The sequence below is a fragment of the Pistacia vera genome, unplaced genomic scaffold (genome assembly GCF_008641045.1).
Source record: "Pistacia vera cultivar Batoury unplaced genomic scaffold, PisVer_v2 Contig140, whole genome shotgun sequence".
NCBI lineage: Eukaryota > Viridiplantae > Streptophyta > Magnoliopsida > Sapindales > Anacardiaceae > Pistacia > Pistacia vera.
The window spans coordinates 170962-182787 of record NW_022195467.1 but is presented as its reverse complement, the minus strand read 5'-3'; the positions used below and the strand labels follow the sequence as shown (position 1 = coordinate 182787).

The window sequence follows — 11826 nt, the reverse complement described above, 5'->3', positions numbered from 1 at the left end:
TTTTCACTTACAATAAGTCAATGAAAGGTCCAGTTTAGTGGGTTATGGGCCAAGTCCAGTGTAGTACTGATTACTGTTGGCTCAGATCCAGGTCCAACAACGTAGTTCTGATTCTGCCATATCACTATGTACACGTCATTTCATGGTTGATGATGTGGCGAGAATTAAACGTATATGTTTAGTAATGGTTTGTTTCTAATTGAATATGAAGATCAAATGGGCTACAATTAGTTGTAAATGTTAATTCTAATTGATCCATTTCATTAAGTTGATATAAATTCCAAGCTATTCCAGAGCTTGGAGAGGATAATAACTCAATCAGTCCCTTCATTTCCAGAAATGATTTATACAAATGTGAGAACCTCAAGGAATTTTCTGTACAAAAGGGTCAAAAATCGTCTACTTTAACTCTTGCATGAAACCTCATATAACAATGGACAGGGGATTGGGGAAGAATGAATCCATGGCCATAACTGAGACTTCTCTCATTACCCAGATCATTGTATGTGTTAAAAAATGTTGAAGATGTTTCATCATTTCTCCCCCGAGTGAAGAATCCCACGTTAAACCTACTCTTGAACACTCAATTACCAGTAATCTCCGCATGAACATTTACCATTGTTAAAATGATGAAACCTGTTGGAATCTCGCAGTACTATTTGCCGACCGACAATCTTTGATATAAATTTAAAAGCAGAGTGGCAATCACCACAAACGCGAAGATTTTTCATTATCCGAATAGGTAATCCTGAACTCCGAGTTAGAACAAATGCAACTGCAATTTTCTCACTGTGATAGCTCAGGACTTCTTCCTTACTCTCTGGGTCTAGATCAAACAGTGCAAATTTTGTCTGGGGCACATATCCAGCATCCCTCATCTTCTGGTTAAGTTCCATGAGTTTTTCATAGATCAAGTCTTTCTCAGGGTGTGATTTGTCACCAGCCACGAAAACATGGACACCATCCTTCATGGTGACCCAACTGCAACCAGCTTCTTTTTTAACTTCAGCTTCCTTCATTGCCTTTCTAGCCTTTGCCACATCTTCCCATTTCCCCCCAGAAGCATACATGTTAGCTAAGAGTACATAGTTCACGGCATTTTGAGGTTCCATCTCAAATAGCATATTTGCAGCCTTCCTACCTAACTCTGTGTTGCGACCACTTGCACGGCAGCAAGCCCCTAATACCGTCCTCCAAATAAGAATATTAGGCTTGATAGGCATCTTTTTGACAAAGTCTTCTATCTTATCAAGTTCACCTGCCCGCCCAAGGAGATCCACCATACATGAAAAGTGTTCCATTCGAGAAGCCAGTCCATATACTTGACTCATGGATTTGAAATGTTTAAATCCTTCATCAACCAACCCTGCATGGCTACAAGCTGATAAGACTCCAACAAAAGTTACATGATCTGGTAAGGGACCATTTAACTTCATTTGTGAAAAAAGGCTTAAAGCTTTGTCTCCATGTCCATGACGTGCATAACCCGATATCATTGAATTCCAAGAATATACATTCCTTGCAGGCATCATATCAAAAAACCTTGAAGCATAATCTATTCTTCCACATTTGGAGTACATGTCAATTATTGCACTCCCAACTACGACATCAGATTCTAAACATGCTCTTATGGAACAAGCATGGACTTCCATGCCTCGCTCTAACGTCGCAACAGAGGCACAAGCACTGAGAACAGTGGCAAAGGTGAAATGATCCAATCTCTGTCCTCTCTGCATCATAAACCAGACTAGATCCATGGCCTTTGGCAAGAGTTCATTATGTATGTACCCAGAAATCATTGAATTCCAACTGACGTCATCCTTTCTCTCAGACATTCTAGAAAAAATTTTCTCACATTCATCTGTCTCTCCGCACTTGCCATAGCATGCCAAAAGTGCATTATCAATTGTAGTGTCATCTACAACATGATATTTAATCACTTGAGCATGTATTTGGTGGCCCAGTTCGCCAAGGAAAAGAGAGGATGCTGCTGCAAGAATACTTATGAAGGTTACTCTGTTAAGAGTGTACCCAGCACGCATCATGCCCAAGTAATATTTTACAGCTTCAGAAACTGATCCATCTGAATTAGCTAATGCCCCAATCACAGAATTCCATGAAACTCGATCGTACTCAGGCATCAAAGAGAAAAGTTTCAAGCATTCAGTGAGACATCTAGTATCGCCATACATAGAAAGAAGAGCATTTGAAACTGAAACATCCAAATCAAGTCCTAATTTGAGCCCTTCACCATGTATTTGCCGTCCCAGCATGATCCAACCCAAGCTTGCACACGAACTCAAAGAGCTTATCAGTGTGAAATTTGAAGGCATCAATCCATCTCCTCTCATTGCATAGAAGCTCATGACTGCATCTTCAAAACGCTCATTTTGGTCGAGACCGGATATCATGGTATTCCATGAGACAGAATCTTTTTCATCCATGAGTGCAAACACTGATTTAGAATCCTCAATAGCACCACATTTTGCATACATATTAACAAGTCCATTTCCAACTGCGACCTTGTTGCCAAATAAACCACTTCTGATTGTATGTCCATGAAACTCTTTACCTTTTCTTCTCCCTTGCTCTAACACAGAAAATTCAGCAAAAGCACTTAATAAAATCACATTGGAATCAATATTTAAATGAACTAAGTTTCTCATCTCCATAAAAACCTCAGTTGCTTCTTCTCCACGTTTCTGCCTTACTAATCCAACCATCAAGCCATTCATGGAGACCACGTTCCTCTGACTCATCTGCTCAAAAATCTTCCTAGCATAATAAAAAAACCCAACCCTTGCAAACCCACTCACCAAAGCACTTCCCACATACAAATCTGACAAAAGACCCGATTTCTTAACCCTAGTCAGCATCTGCTCAAGCAAACAAGAACCAAAATCAACAGAAGAATAAGCAGCAGTTATTAAGCTTCCAAATGTATACTCGTTAGGTCTAAAGCCATACCCCAAACCCTCTCTTTGCATGCTTGAAAAAAGATCAAAAGCAGAAACTGCATCTCCTCTTTGTGAATAAACTGAAATTATAGAATTCCATGATATCAAATTCCTAGTATCTATCTCCTCAAAAACACGACGAGCACAATCACTTGACCCCATACAACTCCCGTACATCGATATCAACACATTAAACACAACAACATCAAATGCAAACTTAGATTTCAAAACAAAAGCATGAATTTGCGTCCCAAATTTAAGCCCACTTGGTCCAGACTCCTGACAGGCTCTAAGAGTACTCCCAAGAGCGTAATGATTTGGCAAAAACCCTGCAAAAACCATATCTTTAAACACCTTACATGCCTCATTAAACATCCCATTTTGTGTATACCCTGAAACCAAGCAAGCCCAAGAAACCGAGTTCTTATCCGGCATTTCATCAAACAGCTTACTTGCAGACACCAAATCACGAACTCTGACATAAACATTAACAAGGGTATTGCATAAAAACACATCATAAGCAAACCCATGTTTTAAAATCTGCAAATGAAAGAGTTTAGCATCTTTTAAGCAATTAGAATCCCTATAAGTACTAACCAAATATTTACATAAATCCACACTCGAATGCGAAAAAGATGATACAAAGTGTGGTGTATTTGATACTGATTGCGATGTTTTGTGCTGATGAGTTAAGATTTCTGATGGGATTGGAGAGTTTGTGATATGGGGTTTTGGGTTTTGGAGACTGAAGAGAAGAGGGTTGCTTGTGTTTTGTGTTGTAGAAGGTGAGACAGTGAACGTTGTAAGAGTACGCTTATGCTTGTTTGTGCATAAGAAAAAGCGTAACATGGTGCAATTGAGACTCGAAAGTGAACTGGGAGGTTCTGCTCATGCCTTTTGGCGCCTGGTAGTGTTTCAAAATGGAGCGTGTCAGTTATTCTAGTTACGGCTTTTGATTTTAAATGATTTGATTATAGTTTTACACTCACCCAAATCCAAATCCAAATCCAAATACAAATTCAATATTTATTATTTAATTTTCCTACAAATTTTATTATCAATACATTCTATTTACAAATAGGCAAATAAATTAATAATTTAGATATGAATCAAAGCAAATAAAATTTTATCAGGTTCTGCAATCTGCATGTCACATATATGTCAACTTAATAGATAGTGAAACCATGTTATATATGGTAATATATTAGATGATATAAACCACATAGAAGTGCATTCAGATTAAGAATTGAATTAATGTAGATTTACAACATCAATATACAGAAAATTTACACCCGACCAGCTCATTTATTTTCAGAAACTGTACCCTCTCAATGGCCGAAAAACATTTCTTAGTAAGATTTCGTTTGATCATCAAATATGTATCACTCTACTGTCCGCTATGTTGAAACACTTCCAGGGAGAGTTGACGTTACGAAGAGAATAGGTTACAAAAGAGAGACGCAAAATGCTCAACAAGCTGTATATTTTCTCAATGAGGAATAACTGGAAAATTGATGTTACAGAAGAGTGAAGATTCTCTCTGGGTTGGACGTTGTCAAAGATTTTTCAACTGAACTTATTCTATTTCTTATTTCCAATAGACTCTGGAAAGGACTTGACACCCGACTTACAAACTACACATTGATGACTCACTTTGCCTAGCTGAGCAGCACAATCTCCAGCACCATCCAGTCTTGGAACAATAGCTGATTCAAACCTGAGCAATTATAGTGATTCGCTAAGCTGACGTGCCAAATTCTTGACTTCATGTATGACTTTAAAAATTGTTTTGGCTCTTCAAGTTCTCTAGGTTATTGAGTTCTGTCAACATCAGTTTTGTTAGCCAAAGGAAATTCAACGAGAATAATGAAGGTTGATCTTTCTGCCTCTCTAACATACTGTACAGTGCCATTCATTATTTTAACAAGCTTCTGGCAGATGTATAGGCCAAGACCTTCCCTCGAGACATTCCGGCTGTGGTAAAACATCTCATGAATTAACTTCTCTGGGATTCCAGGCGCCGGATGGGTGATCCTGTCACAATAACCACAGTCTGATTCACTAACATGTAACTGCTCTATTGAATTCAGTTCATATGACAGACAATGTTCACAGCAGAAAAAGACTGAAAATTTGAAAATATCCCTGACAGTTTTCATGACACTGAATCGCATGTAAAACCAATTATAATTAACAGGTTCCAATTTTTGAAAGGCTTATATAGATTTAAAAAAATAAATAAATAAATAACTGATGGCAGGTAAGGCCAAATTTGCTTGAGAATAGCAAAAAGCTACAGCAAAGTGATGAGTTCAAATGATAATTACCGAAATTCAAGATGAACAATGTGTATATTTCTCCCTATACGTTCCTTTCGTGGAACTACACTGAATGCAATTGACGATCCGTCAAATGCAGGGGTGAAGACGAGTGCATTAGACAAAAAATCTGAAAGGACTTGCTGAAGCCTCAATTTGTCCCCATACAAGTTCATGGATGACACTTCAGCAGGTAAATCACGGACAATTTGCACTTGGTGTTCTTGGCTCGGTATCATGACTTGTGTCATGACCACTTCAAGAGCTTCACCAAGGTTAAATTCACTGGATTTCATTTCCATATAGCTGCAAATGAGAGACACATTGAGCAGAAGTTAGAAACACAGCAGGGCTTAAGACATAAACAAAGCATCAAAATGTAAATGCTACTAAAGCTCACTGAGAGAACAAGTATCCACAATGACGAAGCTGAATCACAGGATATTAAAAACCATATCATAATAGTATATGATAACTTCGAAGAGACGATTAAGAATGACAAAGAATCCATAATCGGAATTGTAAACAAACTAATAGAATAAAAGAGCAGATGGCAAACATGTGCTCAGGAAGCATCAACTAACAAATTGTAAAAAATAGCTCCACATGGATTAATCCTATTCACATCATCCTTTTTTCAACTGTTTCCTCAACATTTCCTACAACTCCACATACCCTCCAAGGTCTATTACACATATAGCAATTCTAGTTCTACTATGACAAAACAGTATGACTTGACAATATTTATCATATGTCTGAGACAATCCACATATCTTCTTTTACGCACCATACCCCACTCTCACCCCTTTCCTACGTGAGCCATTGCTAATACCTAAGGGACATTTCTATATTAATATTTTACAAATAACCACATTACATAGTACGTTAAATTTGAAGTTTCTTGATGCTTCTTCTCATGTTTTGCATCTTCTGTGACTGTTTCAGGCAATTTACCTCATTTTTGGATGCTTGCGTAATTGCAATACACATGCACAAGCACACAAAAAAACCAAATTTTTTTGCATATGCTTGCACATGAGCCTCTCTAGAGAAGTTATTCATACGAAACTTAGTTATTGATTGTGCAATCAGCTAGATTAATTAAAAAACATAAGCATACATTTTAATAATTAAATATAGAAGTCATACCATTCCTCAATACTTTTAATGTCAGTGTCCTCAACTATGTTGGTTAACTGTTCCTGACACAACACATTTGTCCTCAGAAGCTGCATCTGTTCTTTGCTTAAATTAGAAGAATCTATTAGATTCTGAACAAAAACTATCCCACTCAGAGGCTTTCTAATTTCCTGACGAATATATGCCAGCCTATTGAGGCTATTGGCTGCAGCCTGTTCTGATATCCTCTGGACCTGCAGTGCATATTGAAGTTCTGGACTAGCCACATGTAAAAAGCACAAAACCCCAGTAATCTTTCCCTCTGCATTAGTTCTTTTGTTCGCAGACAGAAATGCTTCAACATATTTACCCTGCTGATCAAAAAACCCAAATAACAATTTATCTGCCTCCTGGCCTGCGATTACCCTATTCATTATTATCTTGATCTTGGTCAAGGTGTCATGATTTTTTACCCGACAACCAAAATTGGTGACTGTAAAAACTTCCCCTAGAAGCATCCGTTCAGTTGCTTCTTCCCTCTTCAAACCAGATAATTTTTCCATTGCATCATTCCACTCCAAGCACCGACCATGCTCATCAGTCATAAAAATTGGAGGAATAAGAGCGGATGGGCTCCGCATAATTCCAACATAATCACCTTGCATATGGGTATATTTGTCCATAACCAACTTTTGCCCTGTAACATCTTGCCCAACAAAGCAAATACCAACAACATTTTTCTTTGTATCTTGGCTACAACAAGCATTGACTACCAAAATGACTGGACCACTGTTTTCCTGAGGGCCAAATGTCTTAAGCTTAATTTCTACATTTCTTTCTTCTCTACCTGGCATTTTTACATCAACATAGAATTATATGGATATACGATTTGAAAAGATTAGTGAGTATATAGGCTAACACAAGAAATAAGGAATAAAATTAGTGAGTATATAGGCTAACACAAGAAATAAGGAATAAAATTCTAGCAAAAAGCTAAACTAGAAATAGTGAAATACTCAGAATAGTGGGCAAGTTTGATTAAATACATATAATAATCAGCCTTCACTCGGTTGACCAATGTTGACAGTGGATATATACAGAGTATAAAATATATGGCAAGTTACAAAAGCATAGATGTACAACTGTATAATTCCATTTTGTTAAAATGATATGATGAGACAGACCTAACTGGAAGGTAGAAGCTTCCTGTAATTCACACAACTACTCGAGTTGTATGCATTAGACAAACTGAATTTGAATTAAGGCAATAGAATGACTAGGAACCAGCACCTGAACCAAACACAAGCACTCAGTTAGCCTACTTCAATTTGAACAAGTTCATTGTTGAGAAGCATGATAATGGCAAACAATTTATGCCCGGCGATCATAGAATGCAGAACCCTAGTTTATTTACATATAGGTATGCTTTTTTTTAGAGGACTCTATACTTAACCATGTTGACAAACACCCACCAACAAAAATGGCAGTGACAAACATGTGAAATATGAAAAATCTAAGTACACACATCGATACGGGTAAACCAAAGTAACAGAATTTTTCACATGTACTAGTATGACCAATTTGTACATGCCTAGATCTGTTAGTAAAAGCATAAAGGTCTTCATGATACCATATATGTAACTAATAAGCTATTAAAGAAGAAAAATCAAAGTGATACCTAGCAAAGCTAAAGATACCATGTTCTTAACCACGTCAATTGAATCACCATCAACAAGATCAATCAAAGGTGTGCCAATGGCTTGCTCAACAGTTAGACCAGTTAGTTCGACTGCTTTGGAATTCCACCCGTTTACATTACCGGATGGATCAACAGCAAAGATGGGGACAGCAGCTGTCTCAATTAAGCGAACCATTTCTCTGGTGATGATTTGCAGCTCATCCATCCTCTTAATCCTATCATCAACAGATGGAACATTCACAATCATTTTGGAATTCTCCACAACTTCTTGCAAAGATCCTCTCAATATCAGCTGTAGGGAATGTATGGCATCCATCTCCACATCTGCCCAAGGTAAACTCCGTTGCTTAACAACTTCCATGAAAGCCTTGAATGATGATCTGGGGTGCATTTTTCTTCCATCATCCTTGTCACCTGGATCATGTTTTGCACCACCCCACTTAATCTCTTTTGCTGTGTGAGACCGAAACCAGAAAAGGAAATCTCTGGAAGTAATCTTAACAGCAGCCATACCACAAACTGCATCACCAAGAACTGAAGCACCTGGGTAACCAGCCTCCATAAGGCTATCAGTACTTAACCCTGTACTCCCTCTGTGGTACTCAAGAAGCCATTCAGCAAGATCTTTAATTTGTGCCTCCGTAGGGGTTACCCCAAGCAGCCAAAGTTTCTTTCCGTAGTAAAGTGCAGCACCATCACACTTAACAAGATCCATCAGATTAGGTGATTGACTCACAATTCCTACAGGAGAATCTCTAAGGAGCATGTCACAGAGCACAGTTTGAGTTTGCAGAATATGCTTCTCCCTAAGTTGAGCAGCCAATTCTACTTCCTTGTTGATCTGTCCACCAAAGACTTGAATTAAGAACTCACAAGCATACCTCAAAGGAAATGGAACAAACCTGGGGCTAGTGTGATGGCAAACCACTAAGCCCCACAATTTTCTTCCTTGCTGCTGATCATTATCTAGCTCATCATCTTTTTCGTTGATTGTAACAGACATCACAAGAGATGCAATCGAACCCATATTTTCCATGTACTGGGCATGACACCCATGAGGAGCTCTCATTGTGGAACCACAGAGACTTAACGGCTGATCCAATCTCTTGTCTTGAATTACCTTAACTGGTGGGGACAAACAATCACATATCATTCTAACCTTGTTTTTCATGATGAGGAATCTGGAAGCTTGAGGTATATCAGTAGCAGGGTAATGCAAGCCAAGATATGGCTCTAAGTCAGGTCTGCGGCACTCAGCAATAACTTCCCCATGCTCATCTTCATGAAATTTATAAACCATAACCCGATCATAACCTGTCAAATCACTTACTTCCTTGACTAGAACATCGCATAACAATGATATGTTCCCACTAGGCAAAGACTGCAATCTTGAGATGGCTTTTGCGGCAAGCTTATATGACTTCAATGCCCCAGCAGCCGTCACCGGCACATCAGCTGGATTCACTGGCTCCAAATCTATAAATAAACCCACATCAACTCTATGCAAAATTGCATAAAAAGGCTTCCCTGAGGTTTTACAATGAACCAATATCGGATTGAGAAGATTAACTTCCCCAAAATTGGCAGCTTTTTGCAAGGCAGCAGCACCTGGGGCTTTAAAGAGAGTTCGAAAATCAGTTCCAAAAGTCAGAGCTTCCAGCTGCTCAATATTTGGAACTGCATGGGGTGCCAAGTCCAACATTTCTGGGGCATTTTCGCTATAGGCAAGAACTGTGAAGTTCTGCTCATCGACTGCAATCATGCAACCGAAGGGTTGAATTAGCCGTCCTCTCTGCACCTTTTGGAGGTAAGCTGACACAGTGGAAGAGGGAACATTGCTAGTTGAACTTGAGATGTTGAAATCGATTGAAGTAGAGTAATCAAATACACGTTCAGATTCTTCAAAGTCTACATCTAGCTTTGCATCAATTGAGGTTTGTGCAACAACACGAGCATTTTGTTTCAATCGAGCAGAACCGCTCCTAGAATTCCTAGAATAATTAGTCTTGTTTGTTGACTTCGAAGACATTTTTCCACCCTCCTTCCCTCCTCCTCAACCCTTCTTCCCTTCTTTCTCCTCACTAGCTTCTTGACTCAAACCAATCTACGTAAATAAATGGTGCAAAACCAGTGTACCAGAATTTAAATCGTCCAAACCGGAATCCCCAAGTTTGTTTTGTCAACAGAAAAACCAAGCCTTTCTTACAGTAAACCATAATCAAAGACAATAAACCATATCAAATTAACCACTCTTTGTTACCTAGAATCTTCTGGACCAGGAATCATGAAGAAAGTTAAAGAAGATTGAAACTCATCAGCATTCCAATATCACAAAAGCAACCCCTTTTACTTTTTCATCTTGAATCCCATGAATCCATGAAAAAAGTTTGACAAAAGAAAGCAAAATCATTCGCATAGTTGATAATCATCAAGATTCTATCCTCGAAACAAACCAATAAAGCCAACAAGAGGGCACCGGAAAATGATTCTTCTGCAACTTCTCTATAATGGGCTATCTTTCTTGCTTTCACAGAACCCTCTTTACATACCAACACAAAACACTACCCAGATAAACAAATCTCACAAACTCAGTCTAGTTAACAGCAAAAATTAACAAATTGCCCGTCATAAGAAAATCAAACTTAGTTTAAATTTCTTACAGCTTTGCAGAGAACTCAAACAAATCCATAGAAATTGTCGTTCTTAATGGCTTTGAAGTTAAAACTACGAAACCAACACTTTTTTCTTGTTTGTCCTCATCTTGGAGTTTACTGTCCGAGTTCCCTTGTTATTGCACACTTATTTTCATTGTTTCTACTTGGATAAAGTCTTTGTCTTTTTTTAATAGAGACTTTAATTTTTAAATATTATTTAGGGGTATTTGTCTAAACTTACAAAGTTACGAAGTTATAAATATTTGAAATTTTAAGTAATTATATGATTGGTTAAAGTATTTATGAGTGACTGATAAATATTTAATGTGTTTAATAATATGGTTTATTAGTATATTTTATTATAAAATAACTAAAAAATATATTATATTAAACAATGGTATACTATAAAATTTTAAAATTAAACAAAAATAATGTGATAATATACTTGATCAAACCAATTTATAAGTAGAATGTTTATAAATAAAAGAAAAAAAGTACCTCTCTCTAACTTATTTTTTTAGCTTATAAACTCAAAAAAATTATAAACAAACAAATTAATTTAATTTTAGAGTTTATAAATTAGTTTGATCAACTTATAAACTTAGACAAACAAAATTAAAAGTTAAAACCTGACATTCATATCTCTGTGGAAAAATCCGAATTCCTAAACGAAAAATTGACTCAGCACAAAATTCCAAGAAGATATAAAGTAATGATAAAAAATTAATAAATAATATTAATATACTCCAAGAAGATATAAAGTATATAAATAAAAATAGGGTGAACGACCTGTAAATACCCAATATTTGTTAAAACGATAAGTTGGTATCCAAAAAGTTTTAAAACAATAAATAGGTACCTTTCGTCATATTCTATTAGTAATTTTCATTAGATAATAGTGAAAAGACTAAAATACCCTTGAAAGTTTAATTTTTAGTTTTTTATAAATTTAAAAATTTCTAAAAAACCCCCCTAGGTTTGCTAATTTGCTAAATACCTCAATATATAAAAATTTTATAAAATAACAAATACACTCCTATCACCCACAGTGCCAGATTCTGACCACCACCGCCAGAATC

At 37.0% G+C, this 11826-nt stretch overlaps 2 protein-coding genes across 2 annotated transcripts; both read right to left on the bottom strand.

The window, feature by feature from the left end:
* Positions 1-259: 259 nt before the first annotated feature.
* Positions 260-3463, bottom strand: LOC116123070 (putative pentatricopeptide repeat-containing protein At5g09950). Its single transcript, XM_031408853.1, has one exon. The coding sequence runs from the start codon at positions 3390-3392 to the stop codon at positions 588-590; it is 2805 nt and encodes a 934-aa protein (XP_031264713.1). The 5' UTR covers positions 3393-3463; the 3' UTR covers positions 260-587.
* A 718-nt stretch (positions 3464-4181) lies between these two features.
* LOC116123091 (phytochrome C) lies at positions 4182-10527 on the bottom strand. The gene is made up of 4 exons (XM_031408879.1): positions 8073-10527; positions 6425-7241; positions 5285-5581; positions 4182-4991 (listed from the first exon to the last, which is right to left on the bottom strand). The coding sequence occupies exons 1-4, from the start codon at positions 10120-10122 to the stop codon at positions 4769-4771; spliced, it is 3387 nt and encodes a 1128-aa protein (XP_031264739.1). The 5' UTR covers positions 10123-10527; the 3' UTR covers positions 4182-4768.
* Positions 10528-11826: the final 1299 nt, after the last annotated feature.

Bases quoted from the DNA above. Each gene is read 5' to 3' on its own strand.
- LOC116123070 (XM_031408853.1), bottom strand. From the start codon at position 3,392: ATGCCGGATAAGAACTCGGTTTCTTGGGCTTGCTTGGTTTCAGGGTAT.
- LOC116123091 (XM_031408879.1), bottom strand. From the start codon at position 10,122: ATGTCTTCGAAGTCAACAAACAAGACTAATTATTCTAGGAATTCTAGG. The intron at 7,242-8,072 runs GTATCACTTTGA...TAAAAATGCCAG, and splicing joins GGTATCTTTAGCTTTGCTAG to GTAGAGAAGAAAGAAATGTA. The intron at 4,992-5,284 runs GTAATTATCATT...TTATTGTGACAG, and splicing joins ATTGTTCATCTTGAATTTCG to GATCACCCATCCGGCGCCTG.